The sequence below is a fragment of the Neovison vison genome, chromosome 8, assembly GCF_020171115.1.
Source record: "Neovison vison isolate M4711 chromosome 8, ASM_NN_V1, whole genome shotgun sequence".
NCBI lineage: Eukaryota > Metazoa > Chordata > Mammalia > Carnivora > Mustelidae > Neogale > Neogale vison.
The window spans coordinates 1,616,172-1,635,305 of record NC_058098.1 but is presented as its reverse complement, the minus strand read 5'-3'; the positions used below and the strand labels follow the sequence as shown (position 1 = coordinate 1,635,305).

The window sequence follows — 19,134 nt, the reverse complement described above, 5'->3', positions numbered from 1 at the left end:
GCCCCTCCCGACGCCCACCCCTTCTCCGCCCCCACCTCCTCCACCCCCCGCCCCCGCGCCGCCCCGACCCCCGAGCCTGCCCGCCGGGTCTCGTGCTCCCACCCAGCGCAGGGCCCGCCGGGAGTCGGCTGAGGAGGGGGCGGAGAGCCGGGGAAAGCCCGTCCGGGCCCGCGGCCCCCGCTGCGCAAGCGTGGAGGGCGGGCCCGGCCCTAGGCCCCCGGCGCGGCCATATTTAAAGGGAGGCCGGCGCGGCGAGCCAATGGGCGCCGAGCGTGCGGGGGCGGGGCGTGGCGGCGCGAGGCCCCGGATGTGGCTGCTGCGGCCCCTCCTCCCCCGCGCTCCCCTCAGAGCCCCCGGCCGCGCGCCGCCGCTCGCTCGCTGGTCCCAGCGCAGGCCCGTCGGGCGGCGGTGAGGAGGCGCCGAGGCGGAGGAGCGGGCGGCGGCGGCGGCGGCGAGGCGACCGCGCGGAGGCGAGCGGGCCGGGCCCAGCCGGGCGGCCGCCGCCATGAGCGGCTCCTCGGGCACCCCGTACCTGGGCAGCAAGATCAGCCTCATCTCCAAGGCGCAGATCCGCTACGAGGGCATCCTCTACACCATCGACACCGACAACTCCACCGTGGCGCTCGCCAAAGGTAGCGGCCCGCGGCGCCCCAACCGCCCCGGCCCCCGCCCGCCAACAGCCCGCGGCGCCCCCGCCCCCCGCGGCGCCCCCCGCCCGCCTCCCCGCCCCCCGCGGCGCGGCCGGCACAAAGGCCCCCCCCCCCGCCCCCCGGCCGCGGCCGCCGCTCATTGTGCGCGGCCTGCCCAGCCCAGCCCGCGGGAGGGCAGCGGCGGGGGGCGAGCGGCGGGGGGCGAGCGGCGGGGGACGGGGGGCGGGTCCGGCTCCCGCCGCGCCGCCCCTCCCCCGCGCAGCGCACCTCTGCAGGTGGGGGGCCGGCGGGCGCGCCGAGCCGGGTCCCCGCGGGGGAGGGGCGGGGCGAGGGGCCGGGGGCTCCCGGGCCTCCCCAGAACACGACTCCCGCAAGCCCTTCTGGAACCTATTAGGCAGCCTCGAGCGCGAGCGCACAGCGCGTCCTGCCGGAGCCTCCCGCCGGGACGGGGCCTCGCTGGGCGCCCCGGAGCCGCGGGGGACGGAGGCTGTGCGGGGCCCCGGAGCGGCCCGCAGCCTCTTCCCAGCCTGTCGGGGCGGGAGGCGGCTCCGAAGTTTCTTTGTCTTCGCCCTCCAGGGAAGATGGCGAGGCCCTTCCTCGCCTCTTAGGGAGAAGCGCAGAGTGCGGCCGGGGCGGCGGAAACCCTGTTCGTTCCCGGCGTCGTTGGGTCTTCAGGGGTCCCGGCTCGGCCCGCTCGCTGCTGCTGCAGGGGGAGCGCCCGGCCTTCGCTCCGCCGTCTGGCAATTGCCCTACCGCTAGGCTCCGGGCTCTGGGGCAGACCGGCTGCGTTGCTCCCGGGAGCGCTGGGGGTTGCAGACCCCGTGTCTGCTGACGCGTCCTCTTGGCACGCGGGGATGTTGGCCCGAGATTCTCGTTGGGGAAACTGAGGCCCAGAGTGTCTGGTCCTGAGCAGGAGTTGTGCTCAGTACAGGGAGAGGCTGCTTCAAGCCCCGCTGGGCCCCTGAAGGAGGACAAGCTCGGAGAGACCCTAGTCCCGGCTGGGAAGGGCCCACGCCCCCAGGAAGGCTCTCGGGCACCGCTGGTGCGGTGGGTCCCGGCTCTGGGCCGCTGCTCCCGGCAGGCTGTGGGAAGGTGAGGACCAACCTTCGGGCTTCTCTCCCGGGAAACCAGACTCCCCGGGGGACGACGTGGGGTGAGGCTTCGAAAAAAAGCAGCTGTCGCTGTTTGATCCCTGAAGGCGGGTGCCAGCGGCTGCTCTGCGAGGCCGACCTGGTTTGCTGGGGGCGCCGGGCCTCCTGTGTTCCCACCTGAGAGTGTTCAACTTCCCGGGACGGTCAGGCTACGATGTCGTTAACTTGTTGTCTTTGTGACCTAGAACCTTTGGAGTCTTGCCAGCTGGGGTCTTGTAGGTACTGTGGGTCGGAAATTGGGGGGTGGGGTTGTTGTCGGAAGGTGGACCACGGACGTCGGGCCGTGGACGGCGTGCGGGGCCGGGCCAGTCCTGGAATGCCTGAGGGCCCCCGCGGAGAGGATGGAGGGAACGCCCTTGGCCGAGGACGAAAAGCTAACACCTCTTTCTCTCGACTCCGAAGTGAGGTCTTTCGGTACTGAAGACCGCCCCACAGACAGGCCGGCCCCCCCCAGAGAGGAGATCTACGAGTACATCATTTTCCGGGGAAGCGACATCAAAGATATTACCGTGTGTGAACCTCCGAAAGCTCAGCACACGCTCCCGCAGGACCCTGCTATTGTTCAAGTAAGTGTGCGGCTCTGCTCTGCTGTGGGCACGGCCTCCAGAGGCGCGGGCTTCCGGGCGGAACGTGGTGTCCTCTGTTTGGCGGCAGCGCTCCGCTCGGGGAATAGCCATTTAGCGGAAAGTGGTTTAATTTCTGTGTGGGCTGTGGGCGCTCCTACAGAAAGTCCGCAGCTCAGCACCCGGTAGTGTGCACTGTAGGGGGAGACGCCCCTTGTGTGCAAAGGGGGTGGTGGTCCAGTCTTGTCTGGGGTGTTAGGGGAATCGTTTGTCACTAGATTCGGGTTGGGACAGCAGGACTTGCTCTCTCGACACTGGGTTGTAAATTCTAGTGCTTTGGGACACTGAATTTGCAATTCTTGTAGCATACACTTGCCTGCTGTGTAAAAGCGTAATTTTTTAAAAATTTTTATTTGATTTTTTTAAAAGATGTACTTATTAGGGAAAGAGCATGGTAGGGTTGGGGGTCCTGGGGAGAGGGAGAAGAAGACTCCCTGCTGAGCAGGGAGCCAGATGCGGGGCAGATCCCTGGACCCAGAGGTTATGACCCTAGCGGGAAGGCAGTTGCTTTACTGACTGAGCCATCTGGGCGTTCCCATTAAGGCATAATTGCGTAGGATTACCAGGGAACCTAGATTAATATTCTTTTCACTTAGAATTTAAATATTCCCTGGTTCCTCGGAGGCCTGTACTATGGGAGGTGCTCCCTGGAGGATAGGAGCCGGTGTGGCGGGTTCTGGGGACGAGAGGAGCAGTCCAGGCCAGACTTAAGAAAGGTTTGCAGCGAGAGTTCTCAGGGACTTCAGAAGAGTCAGGTACCTGAGCCAGGCTCCGAGGGACAAAGGGGCCTTTTGGGAGCAACAGGCAGCAGTGTCCCTGAAAGCGTGGGGACCGGAGAAAGGATGCTCATCTGGGAACCACGTGGCTGTACTCCTGTGTGTTGGGGCAGGGCCAACCTGAGGATGGTGCACCCGTACAGAAGCCGGACTACTTGACGACAGCGGGCGTCATTAGAGGGCTTGAGTTAGGGGAAACGGAGGTCCGAGTTACCTGGACAGGGAGTGTTGGGTATGGAATTTGGGAAAGGCAGCTTTGAGCCCCCTTTGGCCGTCCTGGAAGTGCCCCGTGCACCCGCCCCCCCAGCCTCCAGGAATTCAGGCTGACAAACTGGCTGCCTTTCCCCATCTGAGCAGTGCTTTCCAGGCGGGTGATGGGGGGGCCTTGCGCTGCTCTCATCTGTGTGTCTCGTTGCTCAGTCTTCCCTGGGCTCGGGCTCGGCCTCCTCCTTCCAGCCACACGTGCCTTACAGCCCCTTCAGAGGAATGCCACCGTACAGCCAGCTGGCGGCCAGCTCTCTGCTTAGCCAGCAGTACGCCGCTTCCCTGGGTCTAGGTGAGTGACCTCTTCTATCTGGTAAAGTGCTCGTGCGAGGACCTCCGGGAGGCCGGGCCGTAGATGTTCTCGGGGTTCTCCGCTTGTGTCGCATGCTTAGTGCGTTACTCAGTGCGACTTGAGCTGGCCAGAACACGTAGTGCTACTCAGAGTGAAGAGTCAGCAGTCTTGAGTTTTGGAACAGATGATTCAAATCAAAATTCATTTGAAATGTTGGTCTGGGTGGAAGTCATGATACGTTTGCTTCAATAGGAAACAAGTGTTTCGCGTGATTACGGATGAGTTCTGACTACAGGCACGTTTGCAGGCTTGTAAATGCAAAAGTTGCGTCAACACCTCTCTGTGACAATCACCGTATTGTCCGTGCTCTGCTCAAAAGTTATTTCCCCAAAGGCGAACGAACTCTGGAATGAGGTTCTCTCCCGCACATTAGAGGGAGGGTCTGCCTGGCCCTTGACGTAGCTTTTCCATGTGTTCAAATCCTGGAGTCGCCAGTCTGCCCCTCAGGCGCAGGGCTTCGAGCAGGCCCTGTAGACTGGCTCTTGGGTCTGGGTCACTCTCTAACCAAGGTGTTTGGATTGCTGCTCCGGTGTGGGTATCTCTCTCGGCCTGGCTCGCCGTGTTTCTAGAGTAGGATTGTGTGAGCCACGTGTCCTGCGAGAGACTGCTTGGCTCCTTCCAAGCTGGCTAGACACAGGACGAGTGTCTCGTTACTTATTTGTGTACCTTCTCTTTTGCTCTTCTCTCCTCTGTCTTCTTTAGAGAAGCTGGTGAGCCCTCCAGCCTCGGCCGCAGCTTCCAGCCCTAGTTCTTCTCCATCTCCACAGCCTGCCTCAGAGCTTGACATGTCCTCAGAACCACATCAGCTCACTTCCAAGGGTAACCGCAGTCTGGGAGAGCTGCATGCTGTCTTGCCGTCCTGAGAGCGAGGGGGTAAACCAGTAGCCCAGAGTGACAGTAGCTGTAGCCAAGCCCGTGGGGTCAGTGAAGCTGCCTCCGTGTGATTTAGTGTGTGGTCATGATTTATTAACGATCTCCTAGCGTTTTAAAGAAGAGACTGGAAAGAAGTGACCAAGCACTTGTTCCCTCTCCCTGGGCCCAGGGTCTGTTGTGACCTGCACGGAGACCACTGCACAAGGGAACTTTGCCTCTCCGCAGAAAGCCCTTCCCTGGGGTTTCTGCTGGTTCCAGTTGTGCTCTAGATTGCTGGGTGAGACCGGAGTGGAGGGTCCCTGAGAAACTCACCTGTTGTTTTGGGAACTGAGTACCACATTGGTCAGCCATAGGGGCCTGGGATTGCTTTGTAGTGGGAAGCCCCTGCAGACCTAGGAGGCTCGCTCGACCTACCGACCAGGCGAACGGCGTGAGCGTCGCGACCAGCTTCTTAATGCTCGTGTGCACCACCTGCCTCAGCTGGGCTGTGACGCCTCTTGACCTTTCCTGATGCTCTCAGTTCACGGAGAGCTGAGATTCACGTGCCTGCCTGTTTGAGGTCGAGCACAGGAGCCCTGCCTTCGCCGTGGGGGCTCCGTCCAGGACGGCTGCCGGAGCTCCGGCCGTGGCACACGACTGCCGTCAGTCTGTTTCTCGGCCTGTGGTGTTCTCTGCTCCTGCACGGATGCCGGCGTGTCCGAGTTGGGGAAGCAGTAGTGTTTTTTCTCGGTTAAGATGACATCAGACGTTCATCGTTCCTCGGATTGTTTGCATGAAATTGCTGAGGCAAGATGGTTTAACTGGTGTCTTTTCTCAAAAGCAAAGGAGCCTGAGCGTCTTGCGCCCCGGAGTTAGAGTGGCGGGAGCAGTCCGTCTGGGTCTCTGGGAAGGCCCTGCTGGGCAAGGTGGCGGGCTGGGGCGGCTGCTCTGCCCTGGCGCCTGTCGTGGGCGGGGCCACGAGCAGCTTCTGTGCTGGTCGGAAGGGACTTTCTCACAGGTGTTACCTTAGTGTCTGTGCCACGTGGACAGTAAGGAAGGTGGAAGAGCCGGTCTTCACGTGTGCCGGGCTGCCTCTCATAGTCACTGCTGTGGTTAGGGCTCCGTTTTTCTGTGTCAAAGCTCTGGACGTCCACCCGGCACCGCACCCCCCCTTAGACTGCGGCGAGGAGAGGAGATGGGCCAGTGCGGGTGGCAAGCCTGTCCGCTTTCCCCGTCTCCCCACCGAGGCTCGGCCTCTGAGCTCAGGGCTGCGGCGTGGTAGGAATGGACCTCGCGCGCCCGCCTTCGGGGGCAGCCGAGGAGCCTTCGTTTCTTCCTGACGGCTTCCCTCTCTGTAGTCGGCTTTTATTACAGCGCCCTTTCCAGTGGTGGTGTTCCTTGGGCGGAAACAACAGTGTTCTGGAATTTAAAGAGTGATCACTGTGTTTACTACAAAATCCTGAACTGGGACAGTTCTTGTTCAGAGTGGAGTAGGATGAAATAAGTTCTCAGACGGTGAATTTTCCGGCATCTTGGAACCCACGGGCCCCGTTGGGGTTAGAGCTTAGGTGGTTTTTGGAAAGCTCCATTCGTTCCTTTGTTTTTATGCGTCCACCTCCCACCCTGGAAAGTTGTTTCTAAACCGCCTGGGGGTGTTCTTCTCTCCTCAGCAGTCAGTCCGCAGCTTGGGGGTCCTGGGGCTCAGGGCTCCCGGATGAAGCGGCCTTGTTGCCGCCCAGCTAGGCACGGGGGAGGGGGCGGGGGCTCTGTGGGGGGCCTGGCTGGGATCGGGAGAATCTCCAGGCGGGTCCCTTCGACTGCCGGGCATGCCTCCCAGCAGGAGTGGCCGGAGGGGTGTGAGGTTTGCTCCTCTCTGGTTTTAAGCCGTCCTTCCCTTCCGTCCCAGGAGCCGGCTTTCCGTCCGTCCCAGTCGGCAAGAGCCCCATGGTGGAGCAGGCTGTGCAGACCGGTTCTGTGGATAACCTGAACGCCAAAAAGCTGTTACCCGGCAAGGGCCCCGTGGGGGTGCAGCTCGGCGGGCGGCCCGCGCGGCCCGGCGGCAAGAGCGGCGGCGGTACTAGCGCGCGTCGTCCTCAGCGGCACGCTGCTTCCTGGGGTTCTTCTCTCTGTCTCCCCTCTTCTCGGTTTTCCTTTTTTGTAATTGAACAGCACCGGTCCCTGCCCCCATCCTAAACACCGCGTGCTTTTGCAGGGCCTCCCCTTGCTGCATGTCCCTGTGGCGGTGCCCCTGCTCCCGTCGCCGGGCTCTGCGTTCGTAGGCGCTCGCCTTACGCTTCCCTTTTGCGCCGTAGATGTAGCTCAGCCGGCAGCCGTGCCAAGTCAAGGGCAGGTGAACGACGAGAACAGAAGGCCTCAGAGGAGGAGATCAGGTAACGGCTGTTGCTCCTTGAGTTCTGGGGCGCCTCGCCCTGTCCAGGTGTGCTCTGCTTCCCCCGCACCGCCCCCCACCTTATCTCTGGTGACGGTTTGAGGGCGTGCTGGGGCTCAGGGTCTGCTGTCGTGTGCTCTGTTCCCTCCTTGTCGCCTGTGTCTCGCCGAGTGATGTCAGGCTGGTGGCTTACCAGCCGTGGCTTCCTTTCTTCTCACAGGGAACAGACGAACAAGGAATCGCTCCAGGGGGCAAAACCGCCCGACTAACGTCAAAGAAAACACAATCAAGTTTGAAGGCGACTTTGATTTTGAGAGCGCCAATGCCCAGTTCAACAGAGAGGAGTTGGACAAAGAGTTTAAGAAGAAACTGAATTTTAAAGGTGTTTGCCGTTATTTGGAAATTGTTGTCTGTCCAGGAGTATTTAGAAGCAGGTCAAGGACAGACAGGCAGGGGTGGGGCGGGGGGGTGGTATGCAGTGGGGCCGCTGGCCAGTGTGGAAGTGGCGCCCCCTAAGGAGTCCTGAAGGAGTGGAGGACCCTTGGGGGCCTCGTGGGAACTGTGCTTGCTGGGAGAGGGGGAGCAGACCGGGCGGCCCCCGGGTGGACAGGAGCAGTTTTTGAGGAGGAGATTCCGCTAACACTGAAGGCCACCCCCCACCCTCCCGCAGCGCTCCCAAGGCCTGAGGACAGTGCCAGGAGGGTCTGCTCGGGGAGAAGGGGTGCTCGGTTCACGTCCCAGCATCCCAGTGTGTTCTTCTCCGTGCAGATGACAAAGCCGAGAAGGGGGACGAGAAGGACTCGGCAGTGGTGACCCAGAGTGATGATGCCCCCGCTGAGGAGGACCACCTGGGGCCCAACTGCTACTATGACAAGTCCAAGTCCTTCTTTGACAACATCTCCTCTGAGCTCAAGACCAGGTCGGGGGGCCAGGGGAGGGCTCGGGGCTCGAGAGTCCTGGATGGGCTGGCAGGAAGACCCTCGTTCTGCCTCACACTCTTTGAGACCAGGGCCTGCTCTCTTGAAGAACAGTCTCTGCTCTAAGTTTAGGGCCGATCTAGGATCCTCCTCACATCTTTGTCACATGGGCATCTCGGTCCTAGCGGTGCCCGCAGGTGGCAGTTTGGAAACCCCCCGGCAGTCATGGGGACCTGGGGAGACGGCTTCTGTCTTGGCTTTGCAGCCCCTTTGTCCATTAAAGCTGGGGTGGGCCCTGCCCTCCCCAGCTGAGCTCGTCCTGGCCCGTTCCTGGTTCCCAGCAGACCCTGGGGGCCTGAGGCCTTGCTACTCGCAGCAGCCAGCCAGGGTTCTGTCTTGGGGGGGTTCCTTCGTCTGCTTGCTGGAGGCCGGGGACCCTGTCGTGCGTTTTCAGTGCCGTGCGGCTCGTGCTTGGATGCTGCCGTGCGAGGGAGCAGAGTGGGGAACGGAGTCTTTAGGATGGGCACATCGTGGAAGTCCAGAGCGCCAGCCACACTGCTGGGCGGCGAGGGCACCGCCCAGAGCAAGCTGGGAGTCCTGACTTGCCCGCATCTCTGGCCTGGCAGGGGAAAACCCGATAAAAGCATGAGCAGGTCTAGGACAGAAATACCTCGGGGGAATGGGAGGGGAAGGGTGGGCATCGGGAGGATAAAGGTCAGGGAGGATCAAGGTCAGTCGAAGGTGGCGATCTCACCACATGTGGTGTTTGGGAGCCAGTGGAGGGGGGAGTGAAGGAAGCTGCTGCAGACAGCCTGCCCGGGCGAGGCTAGTCGGTCTGGGATGAAGGGGACGTGTGCATGGGGGTGCTCGGTTGTAGTAGGTCAGAGTGACGAGCAGCTCGTGTGTGGAGAGCCGTGGGCAGCTGTCCGGGCGGGAGCTGGGGGGCGATGCCGTCTGACACCTCGGCGTTCTCCGGCTAGCATGCTGAAGGTGGGGACGGAGGCTTTTGCAATAGCCTGAGTGTTTGGGAATAAGGTGGTGGTGGCAGGGGAGGGGAGAGCCTCCAAATGCACGCGGAAGGGGGCAGCAGACAGGGTGCGCTGACTGCGTGTGGGGGGAACCAGCACGACTCGGGCTTGCTGGCCTGGGGCTGAAGGGCGCAGCTGCTGCTGCTGCTGAGTGAGGCCTGCGGGGACCATAGGACAGGAGCTCAGTGCTGTGCGTGGCCCGAGAGCTGCCTGGAAACGGACACAGGGCTCCTCCCCTGAGCTGCTGAGGTGGGTGTCCGAGCATCTGCGGTGTGAAGGACGGCAGGACAGCATGCGGTTTTGGTGCCGTGTCCCCACTGCCCCCAGCGCGCGAGCATCACGTTCTCGGAGATGCTGTCCCATCTAGTCTGACCCCCTCTCACTTGTCTGAAGGGGTCCGTCTCCTGCTCTGGGTCCTGGAGCCCATAGGGGCCCTGCCTCGTGTCACGTGCTCGCCTTCGTTGGTGAAAACGAAGTTGAGTTGATGCCAAAGAGAGAAACAGACCGGGCTGGAGATGTGGCAGGGAGTGGCTGTGGCACGGGCTCCGGGGTTGCTGGGCAGGGACCGGGTCATCCCCTCTGCGGACTCCAGCAGCTGTCCCCACCCCCCACCTGTCGGGCTTTCTTCCCTCTTGGGCTCCATGAGGCTGGGGCCTGGCTCGGAAAGGGGTGAGCGGGGACCACTGCTGTTGGTCTCACGCCCCTGTCTGTGCTTCAGTTCCAGGCGGACGACGTGGGCTGAGGAGCGGAAGCTCAACACAGAGACCTTTGGGGTGTCAGGAAGGTTTCTTCGTGGCCGTAGCTTCAGGGGTGGATTTCGAGGGGGCAGGGGCAACGGTACAACCCGGCGCAACCCAACGTCCCACAGAGCCGGGACTGGCAGGGTGTGAGTGAGGATGCCGCCCGCGGTGAGTGAGGGAAGGAAGTTTCTGGGCCCTTTGCAGGGAGGGCGTTGGCGGGGGGAGGGCCCGAGAGCCAGCCTCTCTGCAGGAAGGAGCCCGGAGCAGCTGGCTCTGGTTTCCAGTAAGAGCCAGGATGAGGGCCTCGACCCTCCCAGTCACCCAGAGGCCTCCTAGGGAGGGCAGGCCCCAGTGTGGTCAGAGCGTGGTCAGCAAGGACACTTGTCCCAAGCCAGCCTCCCTGCCCCGGCCTGCAGGGACTCCGGGACTGCCAGTGACTTGTGTGCCCCGTGAGTCTGGGCGGTGAGGGGGTCACAGGTGTGCCTGGAGCTGACCCGCCTCCTCCAGGTTGGGATCTGGAGTTCCCTCTCTGTCCCCCACGTGCACCAAGATGATTTCTATCCTCGGTTGTGACTGCAGAGTCTGGGGAGCCCGGGGCTGACTGGAGTGCGGCGGGGGGATGAGCACCCCGTCCCGGGGAGTCTGCGTGCCTGGCTCCTGCAGGGCGGCTGCCTCGGGAAGTGTGCTGAGCTGAGGTACTCACTTGTTGTCCTGTCCCCTTCTCACAGGCGCCTCTGGAAGTCGCACAGAAACGACGCTGTGTCTGCGGATGTTGGAAACGCTGCACTTACCGGGAGACGGGGGTCACTTTGTTTACGGAGATGGAAAATTCCCGTACTACTACTTATGTTTTGAACTTAATTGAACTTGGACATGGTCTGAGTTAGAACCACTTGTTTTGGGGGAAGTATCTGTGGGTGACCTCTTGGAGGTATTTTGGCCCGTCTTTCCTCTTTAGTTGCGCACAGCCTGATTCTAAGGTTCTGGTATTTTGGAGAAAGGTTTTAGAGCAAAAGCTTGATTCTCATTTTGTGACTTTTCTTTGTGACAGCTTTGATTTTTTTTTCAAATGGAACCAAATCCCATTTGGCAAATGTGGCAGCCAAGTGTGTATCTCTGTAACCCAACTGGTCTCTGGTGCTGCTGGCCTGGCACCCCCACAGCCACAGGTGGGGGGTCTCAGGAGCCAGGCAGGGCCAGCATGGGAGCGTGTGGGGGTGGGTGGGCATTAGGGCCAGGAGAGTGGAGTGTCCCACGGATCATGTTGTGTAAGAAACCAGACAACCCTTACATCCAGAGTGGCGATGTCAAGGTTTAGAGCTGGTGGGTTGGGGCAGGGGGGCTGGTGCAGGGAAGAGGGGGAGTCCTGGAAGCTTAGGAGGGGGTCCTGAACTTAAGCTAGGAACTGTTGCTCAGAGCCTGGCTTCCATAGGAATCAGGGTTGGGGGCCAAAGCCCAGGGACGTGTGGGGTCCCCGTCCTTCCTGCCCCATCCCTGCTGTCCCCAGACCCAGTCCGGTCGGTATTGGACTCGGGCCACTGTTCAGTGTCTCATCCCCTTGGAAATGAGCCAGTCTTTTTTGCAAGGTCGGTTGACCTAAAACATTATTTCTTCTTAATTGTAAATAGTTGCGTTTTTGTTTTATGGTGGGTGGAGGGTGGGTGGGGAACATAAACTCGTTGCATGAGTAAATGGGTCAGACCTGTAGTGTGAGCATGCGTCCTTCTGCCGGAGAGGGCCCTGTGTTGAACACAAGCACCTTGGTAACTAAACCCCTTTAAATAGCTACAAAGGTTTTAGTTCTGTATTGATTCAGTTACTGTAAAAGCTTGGGTTTATTTTTGTAGGACTTAATGGCTAAGAGTTAGAACATAGCAATGGGCTGCTCTGTTGGAGTAATGTAAATTATAATTATAAATAAACATGCAAACCTTTACAACTTTTTTCTTCTCTGCTCTTAAATAGTTCTGTTGATTCTGCAGCCTGAGTCACATCTTGTGTGACATGCCCGTCCTGAGGCGGGAGATGTTATGCAGGCCTCAGGCTGGTAGGACCTTGGGGGACACCTGCTGCTCCTGCGTGAGCTGACCGCTGGTCTGGAGGAAGGTGTGTCAGTCCAGTTTCACAGTGGGCCACCCTGGCTCTGCCTCCCAGACACTTGGGGCACAAACTTTTTTAAAAATTCAGTTCACAGATACACCTGCTTCAGAAGCCATCCTTTTGCTGCTTTGCCGTGGCCTCTGAGCTCCGCAGAGCTTGCCTGTCCTTGGTGCCATCGGGCCTGGTCCAGGCTTTGACCCCAGCACCATGTGAAAGAGCAGCCCACGGGCCTGGCCTGGGTTTCTGGCCGACTCTGAAAGCAGTGTCAGAGGCCCAAGGCCTGTCCCATCTTGCCATGCCTGCCTGGGGTTCCACTGGGCCCCGAGCAGGACCGGGCAGCGGGGAGTTGGACTGCAGCGTCGGGATTTCAACAGATTCTGGGCAGCCTTCCTTTGAAGGGGGTGGACACAGACAAGGAACGTTCTTGCCCAAGAAGAAATGAAAATTTTCCATAGCGTGTGTGCGTGCTGGATGCAGGTGCCCAGGGCGCGAATTCTAAACAAAGTGGGGGACTCAGCAGTTGCCCTAGGCCGGGATTTGTTAGCGAATCCAGATGTAGTCCAGTCAGTTTACCACTAGGACTAATTTTACTCTCAAAACTTGAAGCTGACATGTTGACAATTACATATTTTATGCTGAGCTTTATTGAACCCTACCTGGGCCTTTGTATTCCTTTTAGAAGAGAATATGTATGTGTCATTCGGTGAGAATTCAGCCGAGAGACGTGCAGAGCAGAGCCCTGGAGTCCTAACAATGTGGCTGGAAGGGGAACCAGCCCACAGATGCAAAGAGCCCTTTATGCCATGTCCTGGGCCGCAGGGAGGCAGGGGATCTGTCAGCAGGCCTGATAGCCGCCTCTGAAGCCGCAAAGCTGGGGATGGAGGGAGTTAGAGTCTCTGGTATAGACCCAGCCAGGGACCAGGACCGAGGCTGAAAGCGGGGTCCTCACTGGCTACAGTGAGAGCGGGCAGGGGGCCATCAGCACCAGGAAGCTTAGGAACGTCCAGACTGGATCTGCTACAAACCAGAAACACGGGACTTGTCCTGAACAAAGCTGCTGCTTTGCAGAATTTTGAATTCAAATACTTAAACTGAGTGGTGTTTGCTTTTGTCCTTGATCTGCGTGAATTAGGAAACAGAGTGAAGGTCTGTAAGAAGGAACAAGGTCAGTCTGGTTAGAACCTCTAATGGGGGAAACTTAAAGAGTTTTCTGTGTCCGTGTGAAATGCCACACGCCTGTCTACAGAAGCTGTCACCGCATGCATGGCCTCCTAGAGCTGCCTGAACTCGCAAACCAGAAAGGCAGACACCCCCTGCCCACCACAGTGGCTTGTCTGGCGACAAGGAACATGGAGCACTCCCACTGAGGGCAGCGCTCGGAGACACAAAGCAAGGGGAAGACGCCACTTTACAGAGCGGTCGTAACTGCCCCAAGACACAGATGCTCTTACGAAAAGGTTAACAAACACAAATTTATTGCAGGACACATGGACAGTAATAAATGGAATGCAAATGCCCACATATCCTCGACAATCATCCATGATCTGAATTTAAAAATCACCACAAGGTTTCATCATCATGATGCTTTCTTCTGTTTCTTCTTCTCATTCTCTTCTTTCTCTTTTTCAATCTCAGCAACATATTTTTCAATTTCTTCAGGATTTAAAATCTACCGAAGAAAGTTCATGGTTACCCCCAAGCCACATGAGGTGCCCCAGAGCAGCAATGCCACTTTTGGGGAGGGAACTTTTGGGCTCCGGCCAGACCGCGCCTCACAGCCGCTGCTCCCGGAAAACCAGGCTGGGCGCGCCAGAGCCCGGCGACAACCGTCAGAGCCTGCCTGCAGGCGGCTGAAAGCAGAAGCAAATCCGCCCGGCTGCCAACATTTGCTCAGCGTGCCAAGTGAACCTCGTTTGTGGGGGTCTTTGAGAGAACCTCCCTCCTAGCACTCAAGCCGCAGGACCAGGGTCCCTGTCCCCTGCATCACTGGGAATGCTCCAGAGTGAAAGACAGCAAATACACTTCGCGATTACCTTGAGGGGTTGATCTCGCCTCATGACAGCCAGTTCAATGTTTTTGCCGCCAGACTGAACCACCTGGGAAGAAAGAGTAACGTCGGACACCTCTCCCTCCTCAAGGCCACACCGCTCTGGCAAATGACTCAAACACTGCTCCAGAAGAAAAAGCAGGACACCCTGCAGCCCCAGCCCCAAAGCTTTTGTCCTAACTGCAGGGCCAACCCCCCAACCCCCCACCTGCCTCCTGTAGCCCCTTCCACAGAGCAGCTATGCACACCGCTCTCCCCGCCACGGAGCCCCAACAGCTGGCCCCCAGCCCAGCCTTCTGGCTCCCCCCACCCCCCGGCCTCTCTGGCTTTACCAGCCAACGCCTCTGAAGTGCGGACATAGCCCTGTGCCCCCAACCATTGTTCCCAGTCCTAATTCCTCAACCTTAGCAGCAGCAGGAGCCCAGCAAGGCTGAGGGAGGGCTCGGAGTCACAGAGTCCACACCTGCTGGTTCCTGTCCTGCCTCGGCTTCTCCCTAGCTGCGTGCTCTCAGGCGAGTTCTCAGAGACTTGGTCCTTGCCTGCTGCGGCCGCGGAGAGGAGTCAGCGGGCATCCAGAACAAGCCCTCAAGAGCCCAGCACTCCCCCTGAGGCTCTCAGTGCCTCCCTTCCTGTCGCTGGCACACGGGCCACCCACTTCTGAGCCGTCTGTTCTGCCCACCCCAAGCACCAGGTTTCCAATGCGAACGCACTTCCAGGAGGGCCTTGATAACCAGCTTCACGGTCAGGTCGTCCGTCTCAATGGCTTCATCAGTGTAATTCTTCTCTAGAAATTCACGCACTGACTTGGCGCCCCGGCCTATGGCATTGGCCTGAAGCAGAAACGTGTGTTATATGGTACAAGGTACAACAACCCAGAGCCAGCCCAAGAACACAGCCATGGCTTCCTTTTCCTAAAGGCTTCTTGGATTTGGTGCTGATCCTCACCAAGAGTAAGGTTATGGTTTCTGGGCAGCGGGGAGTCAGTCTGCAATGTCAGACCTGCAGCGTCCTCACCAAGAGTGCGAATCTTCATCACGGAGAACGCGTGTGCCGTTTTACTTTATACCGTGTATCCCCACACCTATCCTTGAACTTCCTCTCAAACAGCAAGTTTCTTTCTTTTTTTCCCCCCTTTTTTAAAGATTTTATTTGACAGCTCACAAGTAGGCAGAGGCAGGCAGAGAGAGAGCTGGGGAAGCAGGCTCCCCACGGAGCAGAGAGCCCAATGTGGGGCTCCATCCCAGGACCCTGGAATTATGACCTGAGCCAAAGGCAGAGGATTAACCCACTGAGCCACTCAGGCGCCCCTCAAACAGCAAGTTTCATGTTCCTTGCTCCTGTACCAGCAGAAACACCATGAAAAAGAAACGCAGTGTGGGATGTGTGCACCGGCACTGGGAAGACAAGGCCACCCTGAGCCACCAGGAGGCCTAGCACCTTCCAAAAGGCCTCTGCGATCTCCTTTACTGGCAAGACCCCCCGAAGACTCTCTGTCTGGTCAGGGACTCACCTTCCAGGCGTGGTATGTCCCTGAGGGGTCAGTCTGATAGAGTCTGGGGGTGCCATCAAAGTCGAAACCCACAATAAGGGCAGAGATGCCAAACGGCCGGCGCCCGTTGCTCTGCGTGTAGCGCTGGTAGGAAGAGGAGCACGTTAATGCTTCTTAGTGCGCGGCCCCGGCACCGGCCCTCGCCGCACGCCCAACGTCGGAAGCAGCTGGGCCGTCCCTGAGGGGATGCTCTCACGCTATCTGCCAGGCAAGGGACGAGTGGGCCGAGGCCCGAGCACTCAGCGGTCCTCCTTCCCTGTGTGTTCTTACTCAAAAGGACGTGAAAGCGAGACCCGTGACCAGAACTGCGTCACAGAGCACAACCAAGGCCACTGAAGTACTTGACAACAGACAACCTTCTGGCTACACAGTCGGTTTTAAAACGACCAGCGTTTCACCACAGGGTGGGGTGGCGCTCAGCATCTCCCAGGTGCTGGGTAACGAGTCATGCAGGGCTTTGAGACTAAAATTCCCATTTCCTTCCAGAAACATGAATTTGGACCATCCCATCCACTAAATGGAAGAATGCCAGCAAAGTGAATAAGCCGTAGAAGTTACGCTTGTAGGAATAAAGAGCAGGACTGTGCATGAAGTGAGTGCAGTTTTCGGATTCCCCTGAAGTGACACGTGCAAACACCGACACATAACTCAAGCTACTGTGGCCGAAAGCTGTGTGACCCAACAGGGACTGCCCTGTAAGCAGAGCCGAGCCACAGGCAGGGGGCCCACCTGCTTCAAACTGGCGATGTAGCGGGTGATATACTCCACGGTGACCGGGTCCTCCACAGTCAGCCGGTGGCTCTGGCACTCCACCCGGGCCCTGTTGATGACTATTCTCGCGTCAGCGGTGAGCCCTGCAACGGCAGAGAATGCTGCCTGACCCAGGCCTCCCCTCCAACAGAGGACGGCCCAGGGCACTTGACCAGACAGAAGCCGACTTAAACCGTTCCTGACACCCAGCTCTGGGGTCATCTGGGTGACTGGTGGCGGAACCATCAGCCTCTGTGAGCAGCTCAGGCAAAGCGAGTCAATCCCTAGTTTCGTCGGGTCAACTGGGATCTTCCCACAGTGGGCCAGCAGGGAGGAGTGCAGGAAAGCCAGACTCTCTCGAGACTGTAAGTACAATCCAGTCACATGCTGCCAACAGCACAGGCCTTGGTCCAGAGGGCACCCTAATAAGCGAGCACGGTGAAGCTTTTCTCCCCCCCCAAGTCTAAATCTACAGTCTTAAAACGGTTTTTAGTTTACCAATTTATGTATCTTCCAAGAGCAAACCCACCAAGATGGCTTCCAAAGGGCTGATCTTTACTGACCTCTGAGCAATAGGGCACCGGCCCCAGACTCACCTGCGAATGCCATGCAGACGTTGTCATCCAACGCACAGATCTTGCGGACGGTTCTCTCATCCTGCAGTTTGGCCACGGACTTCTTCTCCACGCCCAGAACAACAATGTCCTTTCCCCGCACGCCAACCTTCAATAAAAATCAACACGGTACTTTCGAAAGTGACCAGAGGTTCTCCCTGCAGGCACAGGGCGGTAAGCAGGTGTTAATGGGGCTGGACACCACACCCTGCAGATCACGGATGCTGACCCGATTCTGGCAGAGCGGGCCCAGGTGCATGACTGAGGAGCCCAGTTTCCATTACGATATGATAACGAACTACTTACTGTATCAAAGAGTCACATAAAAGGCTTTTAAGTCTGAAACCCTGACATTCAAATCAGGTGCTCGAAAAGCAGTGTTTCTGTAGCTGTGAAATGGTACACTCACCCTACTCCCTCCTGCACTGTGACACACTGACGTGCACACTGTAGGGAAGGCCTGGTCTGCCGTCAGGTGGAAGGACTACGGTTGTTCCTGAAAGTCAACTGCTCTCTGTGTGGCACACACCGCAGAGAAGAGAGAATGAAAAATGTGGGAAAATGCGCAAGGACCAGTTGACTGCCCCCTGTCAGGGCAGGAGCAGAGGAATGGGACAACGCTTGGAAGACCAGTAAGACTCTGCCTGGAGATTTCTCAGCAGGGGTACAATGGGCAATGGGGCTGCTCTGCCCACCTCTACCCCAGAGGTCAGCCAGTAGCACTTCCCAGTCTCAGGCAAAGAAAAGTATCTCCACCCACTGGCAAATGCCCCCACAGTTGAGAAATACTTGTTAGCACTGTTTCACTTTTTTTTTTTTTAAGATTTTATTTATTTGACACAGAGAGAGAGATCACAAATAGGCAGAGAGGCAGACGGGGGGGTGGGGGGGGTGGGGGGGGGTAGGGGGGGTGGGTGGGGGCGGGTGGCAGGGAGCCCAATTCAGAGCTCGTTCCCAGGACCCTGAGATCACCACCTGAGCCTAAAGCACAGGCTTAACCCACTGAGCCACCCAGACGCCCCTGTGGTTCACATTTTGAGGCCCGTTCTCCTGTGCTCCGTGATCTTCCAGGTTCCTTGGGGGTGGGGGTGGGGAAGACCAGACTCAGAGACGCTGGAAGAACCCAAGCCAGCCACCCTGGCTGGCCTGAGGGAATACTAGGGGATGGGGCAGTGTCCCAAGCAGCTCCTCTTCCAGTAGCTTAAGACAAGCCCCAAGATGGATTTTGGACCTCAATTTCAGAACAGATTCAGGAAAGAAAAACTCTACAGTTCGGTGTACTTCCTCTGCTGTGGTTCAAGCCTCTGAAATAACACTCGGTAAAAAACAAAAGCCCTTCTGATACGGCCTGACCCGTAAGCAAGCCAAGAAGCGTCCCAAAGACGTCCCGAATTTGAATTTCCAGCGATGACCAACACGGCAAGTTTGTGTCCCGACGTCACTGCCCGACACGGTGGGGGCTCCCTCCGCACAGCCGCAGACCCAGCGGCCAGCCGCCGCGCCCACACGCACAACCCGCCTCCCCCGCTCCTGCAGCCCGCCGACCGCCAGGACAGTCCCCTCCCTAACCGGGAACCTCCGCGTGCGGGGCCCCTAAGTTGCTCACACCGTCAAAGGGCCCGCCGAGCCCGCTACGAGCCCGCCCTGCGGCTCGGTGCCCAGCCCCGGAGCCTCTCCGCGGCCGGAGGGACTGGGCAGGGGCAGGGGCAGGGGCAGGTCCGCGCAGCGGGGACCCGCCAACATGGCCGCCCCCCGGGGCAAGAAGGCTCCTCCGCAGCTCCGCACGCACCCCGGGGCCGCCGGCCAGCACACGCCCGCCGCAGCCGCCCTCCGCAGAGGCCGCCCCCGCGCGCGGGCCAGCAGGCTTCCCCGGGCCAGCCGCCCGCCGCCCCGGCCCCCGCGGCTCCCCAACGTGCCCCTCCCGCTCCCTGCGGCGACCCCGCCGCCTCCCGGGTCCCACCGCCGCCGCTGGGGCCATCGCAGGCCGCCCGGGCCGACAACGGGGGCCGTGGGCACGGCGGTCCCGGGCCCTCCCGCCCCGGGCCCCGAGCCTCCCCGCCGGCCGCCGCTCACCGCGGTCGAGCCCTTCTTCACGGCCTCCTGCGCGTACTCCACTTGGAAGAGGTGGCCGTCGGGCGAGAAGACGGTGATGGCGCGGTCGTAGCTCATGGCGGCGCGGGCGGCGGCGGCCGGAAAAGCGCACACTCACGGCCGCTCGGCCCGCGGCTCCCGACGCCTCTGCGCCCCCCCCCCGCACTGCGCTGCGGACGTGCGGCGGCGTCGGCGTCGGCGGACGTACGCGGCGTCGGCGGCGTCAGGGGGCGTCGGGCGG

General features: G+C 59.7%; 2 protein-coding genes across 4 annotated transcripts; one reads left to right on the top strand and one right to left on the bottom strand.

Annotated features, from left to right (window-relative positions):
- Positions 1–455: 455 nt before the first annotated feature.
- Positions 456–11,685, top strand: LSM14B (LSM family member 14B). Of its 3 annotated transcripts, none has more exons than XM_044262729.1 (10): positions 456–632; positions 2,204–2,367; positions 3,621–3,756; positions 4,519–4,635; positions 6,575–6,676; positions 6,981–7,058; positions 7,278–7,439; positions 7,826–7,976; positions 9,721–9,910; positions 10,471–11,685. In XM_044262729.1, exons 1-9 carry the CDS (start codon positions 506–508, stop codon positions 9,890–9,892), a joined length of 1,209 nt encoding a protein of 402 aa, XP_044118664.1. In that variant the 5' UTR covers positions 456–505; the 3' UTR covers positions 9,893–9,910; positions 10,471–11,685. The 3 variants fall into 3 exon arrangements, with proteins under 3 accessions (XP_044118664.1, XP_044118663.1, XP_044118665.1); XM_044262728.1 differs by having other exon boundaries at positions 6,575–6,742; XM_044262730.1 differs by lacking the exon at positions 4,519–4,635 and having other exon boundaries at positions 6,575–6,742.
- A 1,615-nt stretch (positions 11,686–13,300) lies between these two features.
- PSMA7 (proteasome 20S subunit alpha 7) lies at positions 13,301–19,061 on the bottom strand. Its single transcript, XM_044262727.1, has 7 exons — positions 18,876–19,061; positions 16,785–16,911; positions 16,168–16,292; positions 15,400–15,522; positions 14,600–14,719; positions 13,876–13,938; positions 13,301–13,511 (listed from the first exon to the last, which is right to left on the bottom strand). Exons 1-7 carry the CDS (start codon positions 18,969–18,971, stop codon positions 13,419–13,421), a joined length of 747 nt encoding a protein of 248 aa, XP_044118662.1. The 5' UTR covers positions 18,972–19,061; the 3' UTR covers positions 13,301–13,418.
- Between the last annotated feature and the right edge of the window lie 73 nt (positions 19,062–19,134).

What these genes read in the sequence shown, in the direction of transcription:
- PSMA7 (XM_044262727.1), bottom strand. Translation starts at nt 18,971, where the DNA reads ATGAGCTACGACCGCGCCATCACCGTCTTCTCGCCCGACGGCCACCTC. An exon ending in GGACATACCACGCCTGGAAG is followed by an intron (nt 14,720 to 15,399) that starts GTGAGTCCCTGA and finishes TTTCTGCTTCAG; the next exon opens with GCCAATGCCATAGGCCGGGG. An exon ending in GGCGAGATCAACCCCTCAAG is followed by an intron (nt 13,512 to 13,875) that starts GTAATCGCGAAG and finishes TTTCTTCGGTAG; the next exon opens with ATTTTAAATCCTGAAGAAAT.
- LSM14B (XM_044262728.1), top strand. Translation starts at nt 506, where the DNA reads ATGAGCGGCTCCTCGGGCACCCCGTACCTGGGCAGCAAGATCAGCCTC. An exon ending in ACATCAGCTCACTTCCAAGG is followed by an intron (nt 4,636 to 6,574) that starts GTAACCGCAGTC and finishes CTTCCGTCCCAG; the next exon opens with GAGCCGGCTTTCCGTCCGTC. An exon ending in TCCTCTGAGCTCAAGACCAG is followed by an intron (nt 7,977 to 9,720) that starts GTCGGGGGGCCA and finishes TCTGTGCTTCAG; the next exon opens with TTCCAGGCGGACGACGTGGG.